Genomic DNA, 20,127 nt, shown 5'->3' on the forward strand with positions numbered 1-20,127 from the left:
CGAGACATGGGTTTTTGTGGATGTCCACTTGAGTGAGCACTCAATGACAGAATGGAGGAAGCCCTTAGTCCCTCTATTCCTCCGACACAACGCTGGCTGTTGACATGCCTCCAGACAAGCTTGGATAAGTTCTAGTTTACTAAGCTCTAATTACTTAAGCTTTTCTAACAGATCTATGTGTGCTATTGAAATGACCACCTTTTCTCATATCAGGAGATCCTGGAAGCCGGCTTTGATGTAGAATCATAACAAATTTAGAAACCTAAACACAGGACTTGGTAATCTCTGATTCTCATGTTTCTATGGACTGTAACTCTCCTTATGCTTATGATAAGAACAATGGGAGATGGAATCCAATATACTATAATGATTTGCCCTTCCATTGTAGCATAGATGAGCAAAATAAGTCAGTTGATCCCAAAGCTGTCTAAAAATTAAAATATGTCCTTTTATGTAAAGAAATACTAAAACATGCAATTTACCACTTATTCAAAACCATTTAAATAGATTTCTTTGTTTATGATTGTCGTGTTCTTGATATTAATATCTAGATATAACAGGAGCGACAGCGTACAGCTATGAAGACCACCACAATTAGTGGAGGCTATGGATCAAACAATTACAAAACAAATATCTACTGGTAGCATTACCATATTTTACATATTTACCGGATACATATTAAATTTGTAGCTAATATAAGAATGTAGTTCCTTACACTACCATACAATTATAGGTGTATAAATACTCATTCTTAAATTAATTCATTAATTATTAATTGTTTTATATAGAGCCATCAAATTCCATAGCGCTGTACAATGGGTAGACAGGACATAACAAGTAGTATGTAACATAACAAATTGACTTACAGAGACAACAGTAACAACCCTGTGTGTTTTGGGCATAGAGTGTAAGCAGTAAGTGCTGGGACAGTTTTAAGGTGACCTGGAAGGTCTATTTTCCATCCTTCCCTTGTTGCTTATCTTTTTGCACATTTGGCATAAGGGTCTTGTGGTAAGTGTATTGAGAATATGATGTCATACTCTTGTGCCAAATAACAGTGACATCAAGAGTACTACTTTTAAAGATCACCCGATGAAGGATTGCAGAGAATTAATCATTTTTAGCCCCAATAGTATTTGACAACTGGCTGCAAACGCACCAACCTCCACTGTTAGAAAGGTGGGCAACACATTTGGATTGTGGTTGCTCATGACTACCTTAGCTCATTCATAGAATTTTGTCCTTAGTGACATAGAAATACACAAGTCCGACTGGAAAGAGCTGATCGTTTGGTTATCAGAGCTCGTTATTCCTTGTCTTGGGTGTGAGAGCAGTATGATGGTCCCAAGCCCCTCACGGTGCAATCAGATGTTTCCATATCACACTGGCCACAGTGACAGTCTATAGCCACCGGGTATGTGTAGGAAGAATCGACATTAGCAGGACAATCAGGGATTTTTACTGTTTCGTAGATAATCTCCTTGTAGGTGCATACATGCTGAAACATCGAGATAACGGGATGTTTTAATGATGGATCCTGAAATACAGAAAGAACCATTTGTATGGTCAGAAAGATAGCGCTAGTTATATATTCACAATAACCATAAGTTTCATAATAAGCACTGTTTTTAGCAACATTTACACCTGGAAGTAACTCGATAATTAGATGATAACTTTATTGGCTAACTAAATATATATATTAGATTGCAAGCTTCCAAGACTATTTTGGTCTCTTTTTCAGGGATATAATACCCGAACAAGGCCCCTAGATAGTATCGAAAGCTTGCAACCTATTATAATTCCGTTAGCCAATAAAGGTGAAAGAACAAAATTTCCCCATTCCCTTCTAAGGTGGGAAAACTCAATATTTTAAGGGAACTTAAACATGTAATTATATTTAAAGGAGAACATAAATATTCTCCTCTACGATGTCTGATGCTTGTTAAAATACATTTTTCATACCTGTAACCTGGTACATGCAAACAGTGCCTTGATAACAATATGAAGTATAAATTATCCTGAATTAAGACCAAGGACTGACTAAAGTTTGTGATTTACACCAGGAAAAATTGGCAGCCTAGAGATAAGGACTGACACCTACTGGCCCAGAGGCAGGTAGGGCCAAGTTACCCCAATCGTCCCCTTGCCCTCCCGGTTACTCACTACGCACCAACACACATATTTATACACACTTACACAAACTTACACATTCACACATAACACTCATGCTTACATACACATACCTACACTAACACACACTTACACATACTAACACAAACTTACAAACCCATGCTAACACACACACTCATGCTTACACATACACTTATTCCTATACATTGATACTTACAAACACATGTACACTTACACTCTCACTCTAACATATACCTGATCCCACTGCATTTCTTGCTTCTCAAGACTGGTCCAAAAGCCTTTAGGCAGGTCAGACAATTGCCCCCCCTGCCCTCCAGGCCCGCCTGTCCCTGGCAGACTAGATATGTTGAATGGTATGTTGAATCTGCCATCAAATTCTATGTCTCTAATTACTTTTTTTTATGATTTCCTTTTAATGTTAACATTGTGTACTCTACCTTTAAAACAAATGGCTTCATAATTAAATTCTACAGGCTTAATGCAGAGGCAGAAATCATACAAAACTGATTAAACTTCGAGTGGAAAAGAAATATTTCATTTGTGCGGAAAGCACAATTAATAATAATTAGCTACAAATTCTTTTTCCCTGTCTGAATAAAAAAATGTGAGTTATGTGTTTTTAGTTTATTTTTAGTTTGTCTTTAAAGCATACGGTAATAAAAAACATGCACAAATATTATTTCGAGTACTAATTACATTCATTTATTCATATTAGTTATGAATTTGAACATTAGCTACGATCTAAAGTTTCTCAATGTCTTGGTTATTTATACACAAACCAAAAAAAATACTTGCAGAACAAGGGAATGAAAAATAAACAGACTATGTCATGGGAAAAAATATTTTTATCCTTGAATGTATGCCCTGGTCCAGTATACAGTAATGTAGGTCCAATAAATTCCCTTTATCTCCTGATCTGGAGGCCGCCATTGCTGTCAGTCATGTGATATTTGGGGTGACTTTCCCTGCTTAAATACCACACTGAGCTGATGGCGATAGTAATGTCCATTCCTCCACAGGAGTTCATTTTAGATGTCAGGCTGGTTGATTAAGACCCAGCTATTCTATTGGTTTCCACAAGGTAGTGTGATTCAGGGTGACGACTCTGGGTATTTGTCTATTAGTTTGGTGTAAAATAAGAGAGCAAGAGCACATACCAATGGCTTATTTGTAGATATCTTAAAACATTATGAAAAAACTATTTAAAAAAGGAAAGGGCATCATCTTTTTGCTGTCTGGGGCACTGCAAAAACAACTATGCTCCCTGGTGTTCTTAAAACCATGCTCCTTCCATTTCAAATAAATAAGGTTATATAGATAAATGTGGTTGTTTAGAGCACCCTTTTTCATGGGCTTCATCAGACTTGTATTAATTATTATTATTCATTTCACCTAGCTCATTCTTGTATTTTATTTGATTTCTTTTACATTATAGAGAATTAGATTGTTTTGTTTATTGGTGAAATATATTAAAGGTTACGTTTTAATCATATGATTTCTTTTCATTTTTGTTCAATGATTTTGTATTTTATTTGCCCCTAATCCTTTACTTTAGACCGTTAGAAATTCTGAAATTGTCCTTCTTAGTACAGGATCACCGCAACTGCCGATGGCGGTGAAGGGGCCATGTTGATTTGGTCAGAATCCTGGGAAAACCAAGTTTACAATCTTTCCCCTACCTGTCTTGTACTAACATTATTTTCCTTTTAAATGTATTCACGACACTCACCTTGGTGAGACAATAGCCCGAGCACCACGTTGCATTCACAGTGATGCAGGCGCCACATTCTTCTTTTTCGAGTGTAATTGTTATGTTGGAAAGTTCACAAGCAGCACATGGGAGAATTTTATAACACAGAACCAACACATACAAAAGTAGTTTCTCCATCCTGGTGTGATGAAAAATACAACATGATAAAATACAAGGTAATGCAATGTTCTCCCGCTGATTATTTGCCCAGTACTTCAATACACAGACCTTATATTTTAAAATCATATTTGCTTAGAATCTGAACAACCTAAAAACATTATTTCACAATTTTGAATGTTGAAAATGTGCTGAATTCCATGACAGAGAAAAACTCTGAATATCTATTTCTCTATAGGCTGCATTCCATGACCTATAGGTATTCAACTCAAGTTTCTATCTAGCATCAACTGTCACTTTCCTTTATTTGTCATGGATGTATCATACACAGTTATACCGGAGAAAGATGAGGTTAACTTTCTTAAAAAGAGTTTAGATGGTTCACAAATCTAGGTATTTCATGCAGGGTCAAAGAGATGGAATGTTGCATCTCCTAACAGAGTTTACTAAATAAACCCAAATAAACTCATTAGAGAGCTAGAGAGAAAGAGAGAGAGGGAGAGAGAGGGATAGAGAGATAGAGGGAGAGAGAGAGAGAGAGAGAGAGACAGAGAGAGGGAGACGGGGGGGGGGTTATACCAATAGTTATTATTATCAATAACATATTTATAATATATGTATTGGAAAGAATTTAGGTTTCCTCTGGCAGGTAGAAGTTATACTCTTACACAATATAAATAAATATAAAAGGGAATTACTAAATTAAAAAATATATATATCCAAGTAAATCCTTAAATAAAGCAGGTAAATGTGATGTTACCTTTATTGCAGCGGTATCAGTAGTCCAGTCTCTGTGTTACCTTCAGGCAAACCCTCTCTTTTATACGTGATTGGAGTCCCCTAGCTCAGACCTTCAGGATTTATCAGGTATTAACGTGTCTCTGTTAACAGGGTAAGGATTACTATTTGGCTAGACGCTGGAACCTTGGAAAAAAAATAGACGTGTGCGCAGAAAATAGTTCTGGTTCTTTGACATTTTGAAGCTTGTTCTTTGGAAATCACTGACAATGAAGGACAATGGTTTAATCATTGAAAAAATACTGAATACTGAAAATTGGGTATCTGAAATAAACCAGTCGTTTTTTGATGATTTTTTGCAGAAAAGATCGTCAACCTACCGGTAATTTTGGTTTAAGAAACTGATTTAAAATCAAACCGATATATCCATGTAAAGTATATGTAAAGGTACAAAAACCTATTTACATTAAAATGAAAACATTAAAAAGTATTTTTAACTTTTTTTTTATTAATTAGACCAACCTGTATTGATATAGGGGGCTGGAATTATCCCAAGATTTCTCAAAATTCGTTTTTCCTTTAAAAGTTAATGTGGAGCCCGGTAAATGTGGTGGTGGGGAAAAGTAAATATAGTTTTTATTAAGGAATAGACGTGGGTTAAGTAAACATTATTTTAGGTTTTTTTAAGTTCATTTTTTTTCATAGTTAGCTTTCATAGTTAAGAAATTATTTCCAATGTGCATTTATTCCCCCCACTAAAGTCTAAGTGTAACAGATGATGTATTTTGTAATATAGACTCTCTAGATGAATCTTCTAAATCGTGATAGAATTATTTATATAGTAAGTACTTTTGATCGCCATTTGCAGCCTTGGTAAAGTGCAGAAACAGTATATTGCTCTGGCCTACATTTAGAATGTCTTGTGCATGTGAAATGTTAAAGCCAGGGGGTGTGAAAAACAGATTGTGAATCATTTTACAAAACCTTCCCTGTGTGCAAGATATGGAATTTCAATAAGTAAGTAGGAACATTTTGATTTAAAACGTGTATTTGTTACTGTGACTGGTTGATCTATTTAAGACTTTCCTTGTATTACTATTCCTGATGTACTTTTGCCTTAACGCCTCTCTGGAAGGGTTAAAGTTTAACCTCAAATGTTTTGCAATGGGTGCTGGTTAAACCCCAGTGCAGAAGAGGAGCAAGATGCATATTCAAGAATGGCCACTAGTTGGCAGTGGTGAGCTACAGTCATTTTCCTCCTGTTTGTTTGCAGTAATTGCCATAGATCAATCAAAGCAAACCATTAGTAGAAAGGAACATTGATAGGAATATTAAAATGTGTTGATATAATGTCAAAGGACTTTAAACAAGCAATGTCTACACAAGGGCTGCAGAGACTGCATCCATTACTCAGACCAAGGCATATCTTATTAATTTTACATTGCTGCATTCATTAATATGACTTGTTAGACAGGGTAGGCTCCTGTAATATGCTAGAAACAGGATGATATTACTTTAATGACTAGAAGTTGTTTGTCGTTCCTAAATGTATTCTAAAACTTTTCGTAAAAAACAACTAAGTAATAAAAGCACTTTAAAGTCTATAAATGCACAGATAATGTATCTTCCTTCTATATAAAGTATCAAAAAGCAACATTGTGCAGTTGTGTAACTATACCTTATTGTAATTTTGAACATTTTTATGAGAGAGAGAGAGAAAAGAGAGAGAGCGAAAGAGAGAAAAAGAGATAGATAAGTGTTGAGGTTGGCCCTTCCTAATGAATAATGAAGTCTGGGAGTGAAGTGTTTCACAGCAAAAATCCTACAGACTAATAGATTAACAAATAAACCCTATTTCTGTCTTTCAGCATTTGCATAAAATGTGTAAAGGGATAGATGTTGGTTGTAAACATAGAATTTGATGGCAATTAAAAACTATCCAACGGAAACATGGAAACATTTAAAGAGGATTCCTCATTGAATCAGTATGCAAGGATGCCCCGAACATATTTTCGGTTCCCTTTATAATGTTGTGGCTTGTAGGTTTGATCCTTACTTTTCACCCGAGAGAAAACAATGACTTCAATCTATTTCAGAAGCCTCAAAATGCTTTAAGTCAAGTGTAAGCTTTTCGTCTGATCCAGAGTACAGAAAAGATATACGCGGGGCTACAATACAGTTAATCTGGTTATTAGCGGTTTTCTGATAACATTGACATTTCGTCTGCAGAGCTATTAGTACAAATCAATGTTCTTCCAGCCTGCAGAAAACTCCTATGAAAGAAAAGGATGAAAAGTTATTTTGTGCTAATCTGGTAAAAAGTCATGGCTTTTCTGTAACGTTTCAAATGTTATACTTGCCTCGGCATTGATTTTATTATCCACCAAAGACACTCGATTGAGTTGGTTCTGCTAGAAATTCAATAAAGTCATTGGTATGCGTGTCAAAATCATATGTAGGTCTGAGATGGCACTGGAGATTTCTCCTAACCCAGCTGCAACCGAGAAAAAAATAACCGGAGGTATATTAACACAGAAACATAGAGTCTGACAGCAGATAAGAACCAGCTAGCTTGCTAAATTCTCCTGCTATAAAGATTCACACCAGTCGTTTGTCTCGTCTTAGATTTAGGATAGATGCATGCCTATCCCATGTATGCTTAAATTCCCTTACTGTATTAATCTTCACCACATCTGATGGGAGGCTGTTCCATTTATCTACCACCCATTCAGTAATGCGAAACGTCCTTCCATTACATCTAAGTCTTTGACCCTCTAGTTTTAGATTATGGCCTCTTGTTCTCCTCCATTGCAAAAAAACTTTCCTCTTGTGTTTTGTTAAATCCCTTGTTTCTGTAATGTCTCCCCTCTCTCTTTTTTTTTCCTCCAAGCTCCTCATAATTCTTATCCTGCGTCTGTGAGGTCTTCAGTGCCTTCTCCTCCCTCCTCAACTTTCAGTCTTGTTAGTTCTTCCCAAGAAGGATAAAGACTTCAAGTTGGATGTTGGGTTTATTGAGTCTTCTAAGATTCTCTTTAAAGAACTCATTTCCAGAACTCAAAAACACAACATAAATGATGTCTGATTTTGTAAAAGAACTGTGAAAAATGGAAAAAAAATGTGAAAAAAGACTCTGCTCCTTTTTTGCTTTCCAAAGAGTCAATGATATTTAATATTAATAGACTCGACTGCTCCACATGATCATGTAACGAGCAGGAGTAACTGGGTTATTGACTTTAATTAATTGACGTCTTCCAAACATTAGGGCTTAGTCGCAATGTTATGTTTCAGAGACAGTGACCCTAATAGAATTATATAGGTAGCAGATGTGGGACATGATGACCTTCAACTCGTAGATGACAATTCTGTGCTTCGCTTCCGTCCCTCTGGAGCTTTCTTACTTAACACCGATGTAAGTCTGTCTGAGGAGCAGCGTAAGAAAAAGATTGCCTTAACCTTCGCTTGTCAAAGATAAAAACGAATTGAGAAGGCCCCACGCTGTGATGCGGCTTTACCTTCGCACCTCCGCATGAAGGCAATAGTTTATTATACGCTCCGTTTCCTGCTTCAGTGAATACGACCTCCCAGAGAGGGAGAAAGATCTCTGGATGTACAGCTCCGTTGGTTACTCGTTTGTGGCTTGGAGTACTTGGAAAAAAGGAAAATGATATCAGAGAAGTTTTATCTTAAAAAAAAATCTTGAAATATAATTTTATATTTTATATCTCTGTTGTTATGGCATCGCGGTACTAATAAGACAAAAACTCTTTATTTACAAGAAAATAAATAATCCTCGTTCCTTGATTTATGAGCAAAATCTAAGTTCCGCAGGCTGTGCTGAATATTGAAAAGGGAGTGAAGATGGCTGTAATAATATACATAATGTATCAAATTCTTATTTTAGTAATATGTTTTATTCTGAGAGGGTGAGTGATAAGCGGAAAAGCCTCCCAGCCGAAGTGGTAGAGGCTAATACATTGAGGGAGTTGAGGGAGCCGCTCTAAGTCAGGCCCCATTCAGGCTGCGGAGCTGCTCATCTCTGGTTTCCCTGCCTTGCTTTAGTTTCCTTGCTTTGCCTCAGTTCCCATGTTTTGCTGTAATCCGTTCCTACATTTCCGTATGAACTGTCCTGAACCTCTGATTCCTGGATTCCAGTCCTGCTCTTGGCTTCAGCTTATGTTTCCTTTATAAGTTGTGACCCACCCGTTTGTTATGTTTGTCTGCAGTCTAAAGGTGTGTCCTTGGTTTTGTGTTTAGATTCAGTGTTTGGTTTCAGCTTATTAGTGATTCAGTAGGCAGGGTTAAGCATTAGGACCCACCGTATATTGGAGCACTTTGGCGTAGTGGTAGGCTAAGCATACTATGGCCATAGGATGTGACGGAATCTCCAATTGTTATCTTATAGTCCTAGGCTAGTCCTGTATCCATGTGTGTCTTTATTTTGTGTCTGTATGGACCCAGTTCCTGACACTTGGACCTCTTAACAGCCGCCATAGCCCATTTGCTAACTCGTGGCTGCATTGTGTGCTGGTGAAGAATGGAGGGATATGACATCATATCTCAGCACGCAGAAGCCTCTGCTGGTTTCCTGTCTCGAAGTTTTCTCTTGCTCCACCTATACAAAGGCTGCTTCAATCACTAAACAACAATCAGCAACTTAACAACAGGGGAGAGAGATAACATAATGAGGAGGAAAAAGCGTGCAGATCCTGAGAACAAGATACAATTCCCCGTGTTATACATGTAAACAGGTTTTTAATATATGTTTTTTCATCATTTAAATCTGTAAACACCATTGCTTTTGGAATCTTTTGAAAAGCGAAAATCTTATCTATTCCATAAATGTTTATATTTATTGTATATATAGTAAAAAGCTGCGGTGTACTGTTTTGTTTTTTTTTGGATATGCATTACATTTTGTTTTGTTTTCTTCAGTTTCCACATTTCCTTTTCCTTTTACTGGCTTTCCCCATCAGGATTGTAAAGGCCTTTGTTCATATTTCTACAAATCAATGCGGCTCCAAATGAAAATCCCGGCTAATCCCCTGATTTACTACCTACCTTCCAGCCTTTTCTCCAAACCTTAAAAATAGCGCGGCCGGTCAATATTAAGGCTGTCAATAGCAGCTCACAATATATCGGAAAAAGTGAAACGTGGGAATGTGCTGCCTTTATGTAAAAATGTATGCGAGTATAGCACATTTCACAAAAAAAGGAGACAGCCATGCCCCGAATTTCAATTATCGGGCAATACGAGAAACCAAATAACTTTTTTTTTTTTTTTTTTTTTTTTTTTACAGGAATACAGGAACAAACAATTTGATTTTCTACAGAAGCTAATATTTAGTATTTATTAATATTTATTAATATTTAATATTTTATCTGAAAGGAGGAGAAATTTTAGATTTTAGATTTAGAAATTTTAGAGGCCATAGTCTAAAACTGGAGGGTCAGAGGTTTAGATGTAATGTTAGGAGATTTTACTTTACTAAAAAGGTGGTAGATACATGGAACAGCCTCCCATAAAAAGTGAAAGGGGTTGCATCTTTATGGAGGGAAACATGGGCAGATTAGAAGGGCCGAATAGTTCTCATCTGCCTTCAAGTTGTTTATTTCTTATGTCATGCGTGGAGAGCTTTGAATCCCCCCCCTCTGCGGTGGGGAAGGAGTGATGGGAGGTAGGGTAGAGCCGCTGATAATGTATACAGTGAGCGTTCCCGCGGGGGAACCACCAGCTGAGCACTGCAGGTAACTTAGGGAACACACTGACAACCGCGTAGGAAGCCATGAGAATCCTGCTACCTTTTTCTGTAAGGAACAATCTCATGGGACAGTAGAGAGAGAAGGAAAAGGATCAGCACAAGATCAGTTTGTGTTTAGCATGATGATAGAAGCTGGGGAAGTCAACCTCGGTCAGTCAACTCACATCATGCAAAGTCTGTAGACTATCTTAGTTAGTTTCTGCTACCCTGTATCCTGAATTGTATAATACTTCATTTTAAAAGCTCCTTTTCATTGAACTGCCCAGAATGTTAAGCAGATAAGCCATGGATCCGTCAGTTTATTCTTTCCTTTCTGAAGGTTCAATAACATAAAAGCAGCATAGTGTCTTTTTAAGAAGACTTTTCATTTTTCTATGGCAACAACCTATCACTGCATGCTTCTGTGTCACATGACAGTTAAGCCTTCCCTGCAAAATGTTACATGTTTTAAGGCATCATTGGAGAAATTGCTTTGCTCCCTGGAAAAATATGAGTTTTAGACTTTGGTCGGCAAAGACATTTCTGCTACCAGGACTGTCCTGAGCAAAACAAGACAGTTGACAACTATGTGGCCCTAGTGGTGCTTACTGATTATTTTAATGGGACATTAGGGTACAATATGGATTTCAAAAATACATCTTTATTATTTTATTTTGTTGGAAAACATCTATAGACAAGAATATTTATACTTTTGTGATACTTAATAACCATACAAAAGAGTTACATTCAAGACTGGATGTGAAAAGTAAAAAAGGCTACATTTATAGAATAATAAACTTGTTGGAGAAAAAGGAAAAAAGAAAATGATATCTTCAGGCAACAAAAACATTTGGCATGCCGGAGGATGATAGGAGATTTCACTTTTCTTCTTCAAAACATCTTCAAAATACAGACTAAAATGTGCTTAAGTCTGAACCACCGAGGACGTAGGAAAAATCAAGGACGTTCCTTCCAGTTAAAAAAAATAACTATCTTTACTTCTAGATCTTTAACCTTTTCAGTACAATGGTGCTGGTTATCATACTGTTCTACAATGCATTCGCCATTCTTCTTGCATGTAAACTGCTTAAATACGTTGTTATTATGTAACTTGGCTCCGAATGGGTTAAACTGTCCGTTTGCATCTATTAATGTTTCTAGAAATACTCCAAATTAGCCTTTTCTTTAGAAACGCTGACCCACAGCATCTTAATATATCCCCAACACACCCTATTTCCCAGGTCTTCTCCGCAATATATAGTTTATTAGTGATATGTCAACAGAAAATCGGATTATTTTAGAGGTAAAATGAAGAAAAACTATAATAATTGCGGCAAAAGGTTGCCCTTTCTAGATGTTGATAAAAATAGTGTATTTTTCTTTAAATCTGATCTTCTTTTCCCTCCGGTTGTAGACAACTGGACTACCCACCAATACCAATAGTGTTCCTCTGACCTCTAATCAGCCACATTTTCTCTAATTATTTCAGGTCTAAATTACCTTCGTCTAAAATGCACTAATTGCCAATCAATGGCAGGTCATCTAAAATCAACACATTGCTGATTAGTTGGTACGTATGTGTGAAATGAGGGCTAAATTAATAGGACCACTAAAAAAAAATTCAAATGGGCCTTTCATCTGTGAAACTCTTGAGTTGATTTTTACATTTAGAAACAGTCTATACATTAGGGTTTTTTTTTTTTGTTTAATTTATTTCAAAACACTCAAGCATGTCATTTGCATGAAATCAGGTAGTGTGAATGGTAGTAGTCACGATCTCTTGTGTAAAAAGAGGGGGAAATATTCCACAACAGAATACTGGGTGACTTTAAAGTAAGGAGAGTAAGGAGAGAGAAGGAAAGAGAGAAGGAAAGAGAGAAGGAAAGAGAGAAGGAAAGAAAGAAGGAAAGAGAAAAGGAAAAAGAGAGTTAATGAAAGATAGAGAGAGAGAGAGAGAGAGAGAGAGAGAGAGAGAGAGAAAAAAGAGAAAAAAAAGAGAAGTGAAGGAGAAAGAGAGGGAAGAGTAAGGGGAGAGAGTGAAAGAGAGGAGGGGAAAAAGAAAGAAGAGAAAAAATATGGGGACAGAGGGAAAAAGGGGGAAAGAAAGGAGGAAAGAGAGATTTGTGGGAATCTCGTTTTAACGTCGGGAACATGTGCTAGTGTGAAAACTAGTGTCAGCATAACCCTTTACTGTAAAGACAATGGACTGGATTTAGTGGCAGAGATCAATCTATCACAAGTGATTGAACAGCAACCCTCACGTAGATTGCATTGGGAAAAACTGAGATAAAAATTATACATTGAGATAAATTGGCTCGGATTCATTAACTGGGATAAAACATGTCAGAGTTATCTCATTTTTCCATTGCAGTCTACAGGAGGATAGCTATTCAACATGTGATAGATTTACTTAGCAAATCAATCCTGATATTTGCAGTTAGCTTAATGCTACTGAGAATTTCATAATGGCGAATGATAAAATGGCTGGAAGTATAGAAAGACCTGTCTTTTTTTTTTTTATTCCCTAGCGAGGAAATGTACTTTAGCACTTAATACCCAATCTCACCCTGGACACTTTAAATTCGAGCTATCCGAGTTATTGGATTGGTATAATGGAGTAGTGGATACATTGTAACAGCATTAGACATGCCTACTCTTTGATGGTAAATATATTGCAAAGTTTGTAACTGCTGATGCGTGTGTTTCCAGTGTTTTCATTAGCGGAATCTGCTTTGTATTTGTAATAAAATCAGTGGATTTTTATTAACCACTTATAAAGCAAGAAAGGTAACAAAAATAGCGAATATTAGTTGGGGTTCCATCATTTACATCTTGGTCCCTTCTACCCGGATTCCTGACCTAATCATCCTCTCCGACACAACAGAGGGGGACCTAAACATCCAGAACCAAATTCCCAAATAGTGAAGTAATGGAGCAGGCATTGTCATAAAATGGTGATTTAAGCCTACATCAAGGTGCTGCATTACATGATTTACTAGTAGCAGCCCAAGAGGAGTTGGGCCCTTGGGTTCTCATGGTTGTTGAGACCGCACAATATCAGCAAGACAAAAAGGAAAAGCAGGGTAAGCCAAAGCTGTGTCAGCCAAAAGGGCCAGAGGTGTCAAGAAGAAAGCTGAATTAAAAGAACATAGGAAACAAAAGAAGAGCAACGCCAGAAGCAAGATCATAGGATGGATGGACTATATCATCATGGCAAGGCTTCTATAGGCCAGTATGGGACCACCTGTCAAAATGTATGACAGAATCGATGACGGGTAAAAGGAACGCTCTACTAAGAGCTTCATAAGTCTGTTCAGAACCAAGGTGCCTGATTGATGACAAATTAATACGATTCGGTGGGTCGATATTTTAAAAATGTTTGTATACTCTCTATTGACATTCTCATAAAACAAACAATTATCTGCATTCCAGTAATTATTCTTGAATTGTCTAAAAATGTAATGTACTGTTTACCTTTATAGAACCAGATGGAACACATTCTTCACCCAACTCCCAATCAGAAGGTCATTTCCAGGTGAATTACCTGAACCCATACCCAGAGTAACAATCTCTGATATTCACTAGCAGAGGGGATTACTGGCATTAGCACACGTTGAATCTTTATATATATATACATTAAAAGCTGCTGTCAGTAGAGTAAATGGAGTGATAAACTTTATAATGAATTCACAAAAATAAAATGGCTCCTCCTAATGCATTTAGTGTTCTTCTTCTTCTATAATGCCCATCTTTCGGATGTTGAGATACTGTTTGATGGCTCAACCTTTTAGAATGACTGCCCGGAACGTATCTTGTAGGTCTCTGTGGGATGTCTAAGGTACAATAAGCACTTGAAATATATTTGCAAAGATATATTCATAAGATGTAAAAGCACTTAGATTGTTGTAGGAGTATAAATATTCCAGGGGTTTTTGGACCTCTGTGCTGCCTGAAATCTACTTCTCACCATGTTTGGATACTGAGTTTGGTCAGGGCCAGGTTAACCACGGGGTACACGGACCTTAACTCTCACTACTCACAGGATGTGGTGTGTAGCTCCTTCATTGACACTGCGCGCATGTAAATGAGGTCACTTTCCGGCACGCGGTGTCAGTGAGCATGAAGGACTGGCTATGAAGGACGTACCGGAGGCAAGCAGAGGATGCAATAAGTACCCTGCAGGAAAGGGAGCAAGAGGGTCTTTTTTGTCTAATTGCTCCAGGGCCCCAAGTTCCTTAACCTAGCCTTAAGTTCATCCACTGAGTAACATGTTTCCTCTTTATCCTAGAATCTTTTCTTTGTCCAGGCAGTGTGCAAGTTTTGGGGTTGCATTTGGCTATTTAGACTCATTGGAGGTCACAATAAATCTGATGTCCTTCGTTGCGTACATAATACACCAGCTTGTATCTGCCAAGGTCTTCTCAAATCGGTGGGTTGTGACTCCTTGGTCATTGGGTTGTGAAAACATAAGACTTTATGACTAACCTCTTTAAAACACTGCTTGTGCTTGTCCAGCTACCTACTAAAAGCATTTTGGTGCATACCGCACAGTGGACTTCAGTAGAACATTGTGGTCTCTGTAGGTCCATGTCAAGGCAATCAGTTTTGGCTTTGCCCATGTGACAACCTGGTGTCTGGAATGACAGGATTTTACATTTATCAATCATTGGAATTCATGGCAAACTCAAACGCCAGTCTGAGCCATGAATCTCGGGGTCATATGTATCAAGACAGAAACGTAGTTTTAATTGTGGTTGCTCCAGGTTCAAGACTTCATAAAAAATATATATATATACGGTATATACCCCAATTCCCATACAATATATATGGGCCTTACTGTCACTTCTAATTTGATCTCATGATGTCCCCGGGATATTCACACTGCAGAATATGATGGCACTATATAAATAATAATAATAATAATAATAATAATAAAAATAATAATCAGAAGAAATATTAACAAACCCAAAAACAAGCAACTATGTAATGATAATAATTATAAAACCATGGAGCTTAAAAAAAATCACATTTGCATTTTTTTAATAAAGTGCCCATGTGACAATTTAGCATAACACATCTTAACAAAGCTAATGACAAGCACTTGACGCAGTATATCCACTAGATCTTAATAATTCTGGGAAAGAGATCCAGTTTCAATCTTTCCAAAGTTCACAAAGAGGCACCTTTGAGAGTAGCTCATTAAATTATACATGACACTTAAAATATTCACACTGGCATCTTATTAAGGTCAGCTTTTGCTACAATGAATTGAAGTTAATTGAAAATCAACAGCCCGCAAAAAAAGATAAGTTTCCTGCCCTACTATCTGCAGAGTACAGAAATCTACAGGACGCATTATATGTATGAGGATCATTTGTCTAGTTTTGAATTCTCAGTTATTTTTTTGAGAAAAAAACTATATTTTCATTTGTATAGGGGCCCAATGACATCTATCACTTATGCGGCCAGTGAATCGCAAATCTCTCAAAGAAAGCAGTAATAATGACTACAGGCTGCTTCTTCCAGAGCTCCCAAAATCAAGCACGGTTTTATAGGCTAGGACTGGCGATGATGGGGTGACCTGGCACTTTAAGGCCAACCGCTGCCCGATGGCGTAAGTTTGGCTGACAGCTGGATCTGCGCGGCTTCGTGCTAAGCTTTTATGCTCACGTAGCTTGCAGTCAGGCATATCCAGCTGCTGGCCACGCGCTGCAGCACCATGTAATTTGTCTTCCTTCGTAATTAGCAGAATGATTATTGGAAAAATCTTAGCGGTGAGCATCAACCACCCAAAGATAAGAACTGTCCCTGTTGAGATACATCTCATCCTGTAGCAGATCACACAGATACTATCTCTCTTTAACAAAACCTGCCAGTGGAATGCACCTGTCTACTACACTCACAGCAAGTCTCTGTTGGTGATTATCTTGGATGAAATTACCTTTTAACTTGACTTTCACCTGACCCTTGCTGGGAAATTACATTTAAAGCTTTGGACAGTTTCTCTTCTCAGTATATTAAGAGAGTGCCACAGACAGATCTTCCATTCCCCTGTAAACAGGCGGAAGTAGAATTGTCTCTGTAAGTAATCTTCCTACGGTGTGTGGATCTTCAAATCTTTTAGAAAATGTATGGGGAAAGAGGTAATGCTCTACAGTTCGAGGGTTAAAGTGAAGGAAATACCACCAAGAATGCATGGAATAGCCCGTGATACAGGATAATCAGGAAATCCCACTCCTTAGACGGGTCTTCCATCATTTAGACTGTCCTGATGGTGGAACCTATAAATTGTAGTGTGGTGCTCTGTTAGCCTACAGCCCATCAGCCATTTGCCCGGTGTGCCGGGTGGTCAATGCCTCCCTGGTCACTGTGACGGTAAAATACAGCATACATAAAAACCTGGCCGAGACAAATAATGATGAATAGATCTATGCCTATGTCGCTAGAAGCCACTTGCAAACATTTCAATTAGGTTTTAAAGGCTTGAATGTGGAATATTGAAGATGAAACAAGTGCATATACCATTATTTTTTATTGTTATCCATTATGTGGTATTTGATTCAAATCCAAATAGCTAAATTTTAGTACAATGACTGCTACTTAGTAATCATATGAGATCATTGATAGAGCCTATTTGTGTACATTAAGAAACAACATAATAGTTGATTTGCAGTAGTAGACAATACAAGGTATGCATGTCCAGTTTGTGGGCCACCAAAATTGAACCTCCCATATTCCAAGCCTTGTACCTGATATTTACTAATTATTTCAGAATGAATTGTGTGAGTGCAATCATATGTTACAATAGCTGTCTATTAAAGACTATTAGTCTCTAAGTACCTTGAATGTGTGATTTCTCCAATATCACATAATCTGTCATCATTTCATCAATTAAGAAAAAGGTTCTATCCTAGGTATAAAGTTTTGGATCAGAAACATTCCTTTTTTGTGATTTTTTTCCACAATGGATAATACAATGTCTATCCTTTATGGGAAACCTGTCATAAGCATATGGGGCTTACTCAGAAAAGTGGTTGTTGGCCAATCCCTGACTTTACTATGTACTATGAAATACCAACCATTATGAGCTTCTCCTACATAAGACATAACTAAATCATGGAGAAGTCCTAAAGAGTCTCCATGCACAGTGAACCATTCTTAATGCAGGGTGAGCCAACTTTTATTGCAGGAGAAATGTCTCAGTTTGGCCCTCCATATTGTATGGGGAAGTGGTCATTTGAAGCTGCAACTCTCCTTCGTACCCCCTGCAAACATCTACTTTAGCAAATAAGCCCCATAATTTCATTGGATCCCATGCAAATTGAACACTACAACTGCCACTGGCACGTAAATCACTCAACTGGAGAGGCATATAGTGTCCTAAAAATGAGACATTGTTACTCATCTTCACCTTAGAGGAAAAAGGAGCAGAGAAGGGTTTGTTTCCCTAAAGCACTTGTTGTTGAAATGCAGTCCTCTGGCAGACTTAGGCTGGATAATGGCAGAAATTATTTAACTTGTTAAACCATTAGAACAAAGAAAATAGTTACGTGCTTTAGCAGATTAAACCAGCCATGGATTGTTTTTGTCAGCTGGTCTGAAATAATGCTTTGTCTAAATATAGAGCCTGTTAGAAGATGCAGTTAAGTGTTAAGGCTTTTGGGTCATTTTTACACATTTGCAGTAAGTGTTCAGTACATCATGATCTGACCCGAATCCCTACATCTGTGTTGGGTTATTTAAAATGAATAAACCTATATATAAATACTGGGGCATGATATGGAAACTGCATCATGTACTCATATATAACATTTGCGTGACATACATTTTAATACAAATACTTGGGTATGATATGGAAACCGTGACATCATGCTTATACTGTATATAACTTTGGTAGTTTGGCTCATGGACATATAACGTACAGTGGATACAACTGGAGGATGAACCTCTGTTGGTGAAAATAATGTTGTGTCATTTATATATTGTCATGAAGAAATCGCAGGGACATTTTGCTTATTGATTTGGTGATCATTCATTTTTAATTGCTGTGATTTAATAGAGCTACTCTGAAAGTTCTCATTGAGCTGCAATGAGACCAGCCAAGGCATGATGATCCTATGCAACATGCCTGTTAGAAGATAAACCCGTTGTGTTTCTGATGGCCTTGTTGCATTGTAGAATGTCAGAGCTAAATCTTGGAAAAGTAATTTCTAGCTTGACGTGGAAATAACAATAACCAAAATGTCTTGGGCCTATTACGGTAGTTCATTATGATTCCCACTTAGCCTATGTTAGACTTGATCTAAAGTTACATTTTGGCAGGCTTGGTCTTACATCATATGATTAATATGGTTTTTGGCCAATTAAATAAATGCTAGCCTGCATTTGCATCAAATATCATCACTACACTTACTTTTTGAATGTAGAACTACACTCTATGTAGGACTAGAAACCCATGACCATTAATAACTCATCATATGGAATGCTTTTTGTTTTCCTTTGGTGGTGGGTAATCTTGATTAATAATTCTTCAGAGTTGGTTTTCTGCAAGGTTTTTGATGAAACCCTTATTACCCAATTACCTTTAACTTTATATGATCAGCACCAGCTGTACATCAGTCTCCTATAGCCAGTTGTATAAACTACCCCCTTCCTTGACTGCCCAATGATCCATGCCTTGACTCTGATTCCGTGGCCTTATTATTTTTTCTTTTGGTGTTATCTTAGTTTTCTTTTTTTTATGTTGTAAGGGACAGCTTTGTGTTGCTTGCTGTTTCTACTTTATATTGCTACTGTTGTGTCAGCAGTCAGTTTACGATGTTTTTCCTGTTATCTCACCTCTTGCCTTCTGGTATTCCTTACAATTTATTTCTTAACTGCTAGCCTTTGACCTAACTAGCTACAACAGAATTAATGTTATCTACAATATGCCACTGACCGTGAATGATCTTTTCAATCTATAGAACTTTAAAAGAAAGCAGATGATGATGTCATAAAAAAACCACATGAGAGTGCTTCTTGCCAGCCCCAAAACCAATGTCTCCTGGTTCATTTGATATTTTTGTGTCTAAATTGATACATTTTTAGTTTCTTTCTCAAATGCTATGATGGGCCTTAACTACCTGTTTGTCAACTTAAAAAAATATGTAGTTTAGAAGAACTCAACAGAACCACAAACATTTTGTAAATCTCTATATCTGATCAACACTAACATTTAAAATAAACCACAGAAGGTCATTCTTTATTTTTACATGTAGAGATAGGAGATGTGTTAGATGGTATGATCCAACCTTACCGTTTTGTATTTTGACTTTAATGTGGCTGGTGGTCCCAGATTGAATGCTGGCACGAAACTATGACATCATATCTAGGAGGGTGGATGTGGTATCAAAGTTAAAATGTATGAAACTATGTCTTCAATGTTTAAAAGTAAAGACCTGAGATGGCTCATGCTATCAAAGAAACACTTTTTATTCTCCTACAATAAATCAGTGTCAGGAACATTTTACATTCCAAAGTCTTACTTCACACAGATATTTCCCAATCTCTTCTAATCAAGCGAAACACAACATATATTTTGCAGATATGCATACTTGCCAATACCACTATCCTCAGTTAACCATCACACATGTG

The 20,127-nt window shown here is 37.2% G+C and overlaps 1 protein-coding gene across 1 annotated transcript; it reads right to left on the reverse strand.

The window, feature by feature from the left end:
* Positions 1–1,306: 1,306 nt before the first annotated feature.
* Positions 1,307–4,039, reverse strand: FSHB (follicle stimulating hormone subunit beta). The gene is made up of 2 exons (XM_053449520.1): positions 3,881–4,039; positions 1,307–1,537 (listed from the first exon to the last, which is right to left on the reverse strand). Exons 1-2 carry the CDS (start codon positions 4,037–4,039, stop codon positions 1,307–1,309), a joined length of 390 nt encoding a protein of 129 aa, XP_053305495.1.
* Between the last annotated feature and the right edge of the window lie 16,088 nt (positions 4,040–20,127).

Source organism: Spea bombifrons, chromosome 10, assembly GCF_027358695.1.
Source record: "Spea bombifrons isolate aSpeBom1 chromosome 10, aSpeBom1.2.pri, whole genome shotgun sequence".
NCBI lineage: Eukaryota > Metazoa > Chordata > Amphibia > Anura > Pelobatidae > Spea > Spea bombifrons.

Coding starts and splice junctions, on each gene's coding strand:
- FSHB (XM_053449520.1), bottom strand. CDS start 4,039: ATGGAGAAACTACTTTTGTATGTGTTGGTTCTGTGTTATAAAATTCTC. Junction 1,538..3,880: donor CGGGCTATTGTCTCACCAAG/GTGAGTGTCGTG, acceptor TCTGTATTTCAG/GATCCATCATTAAAACATCC.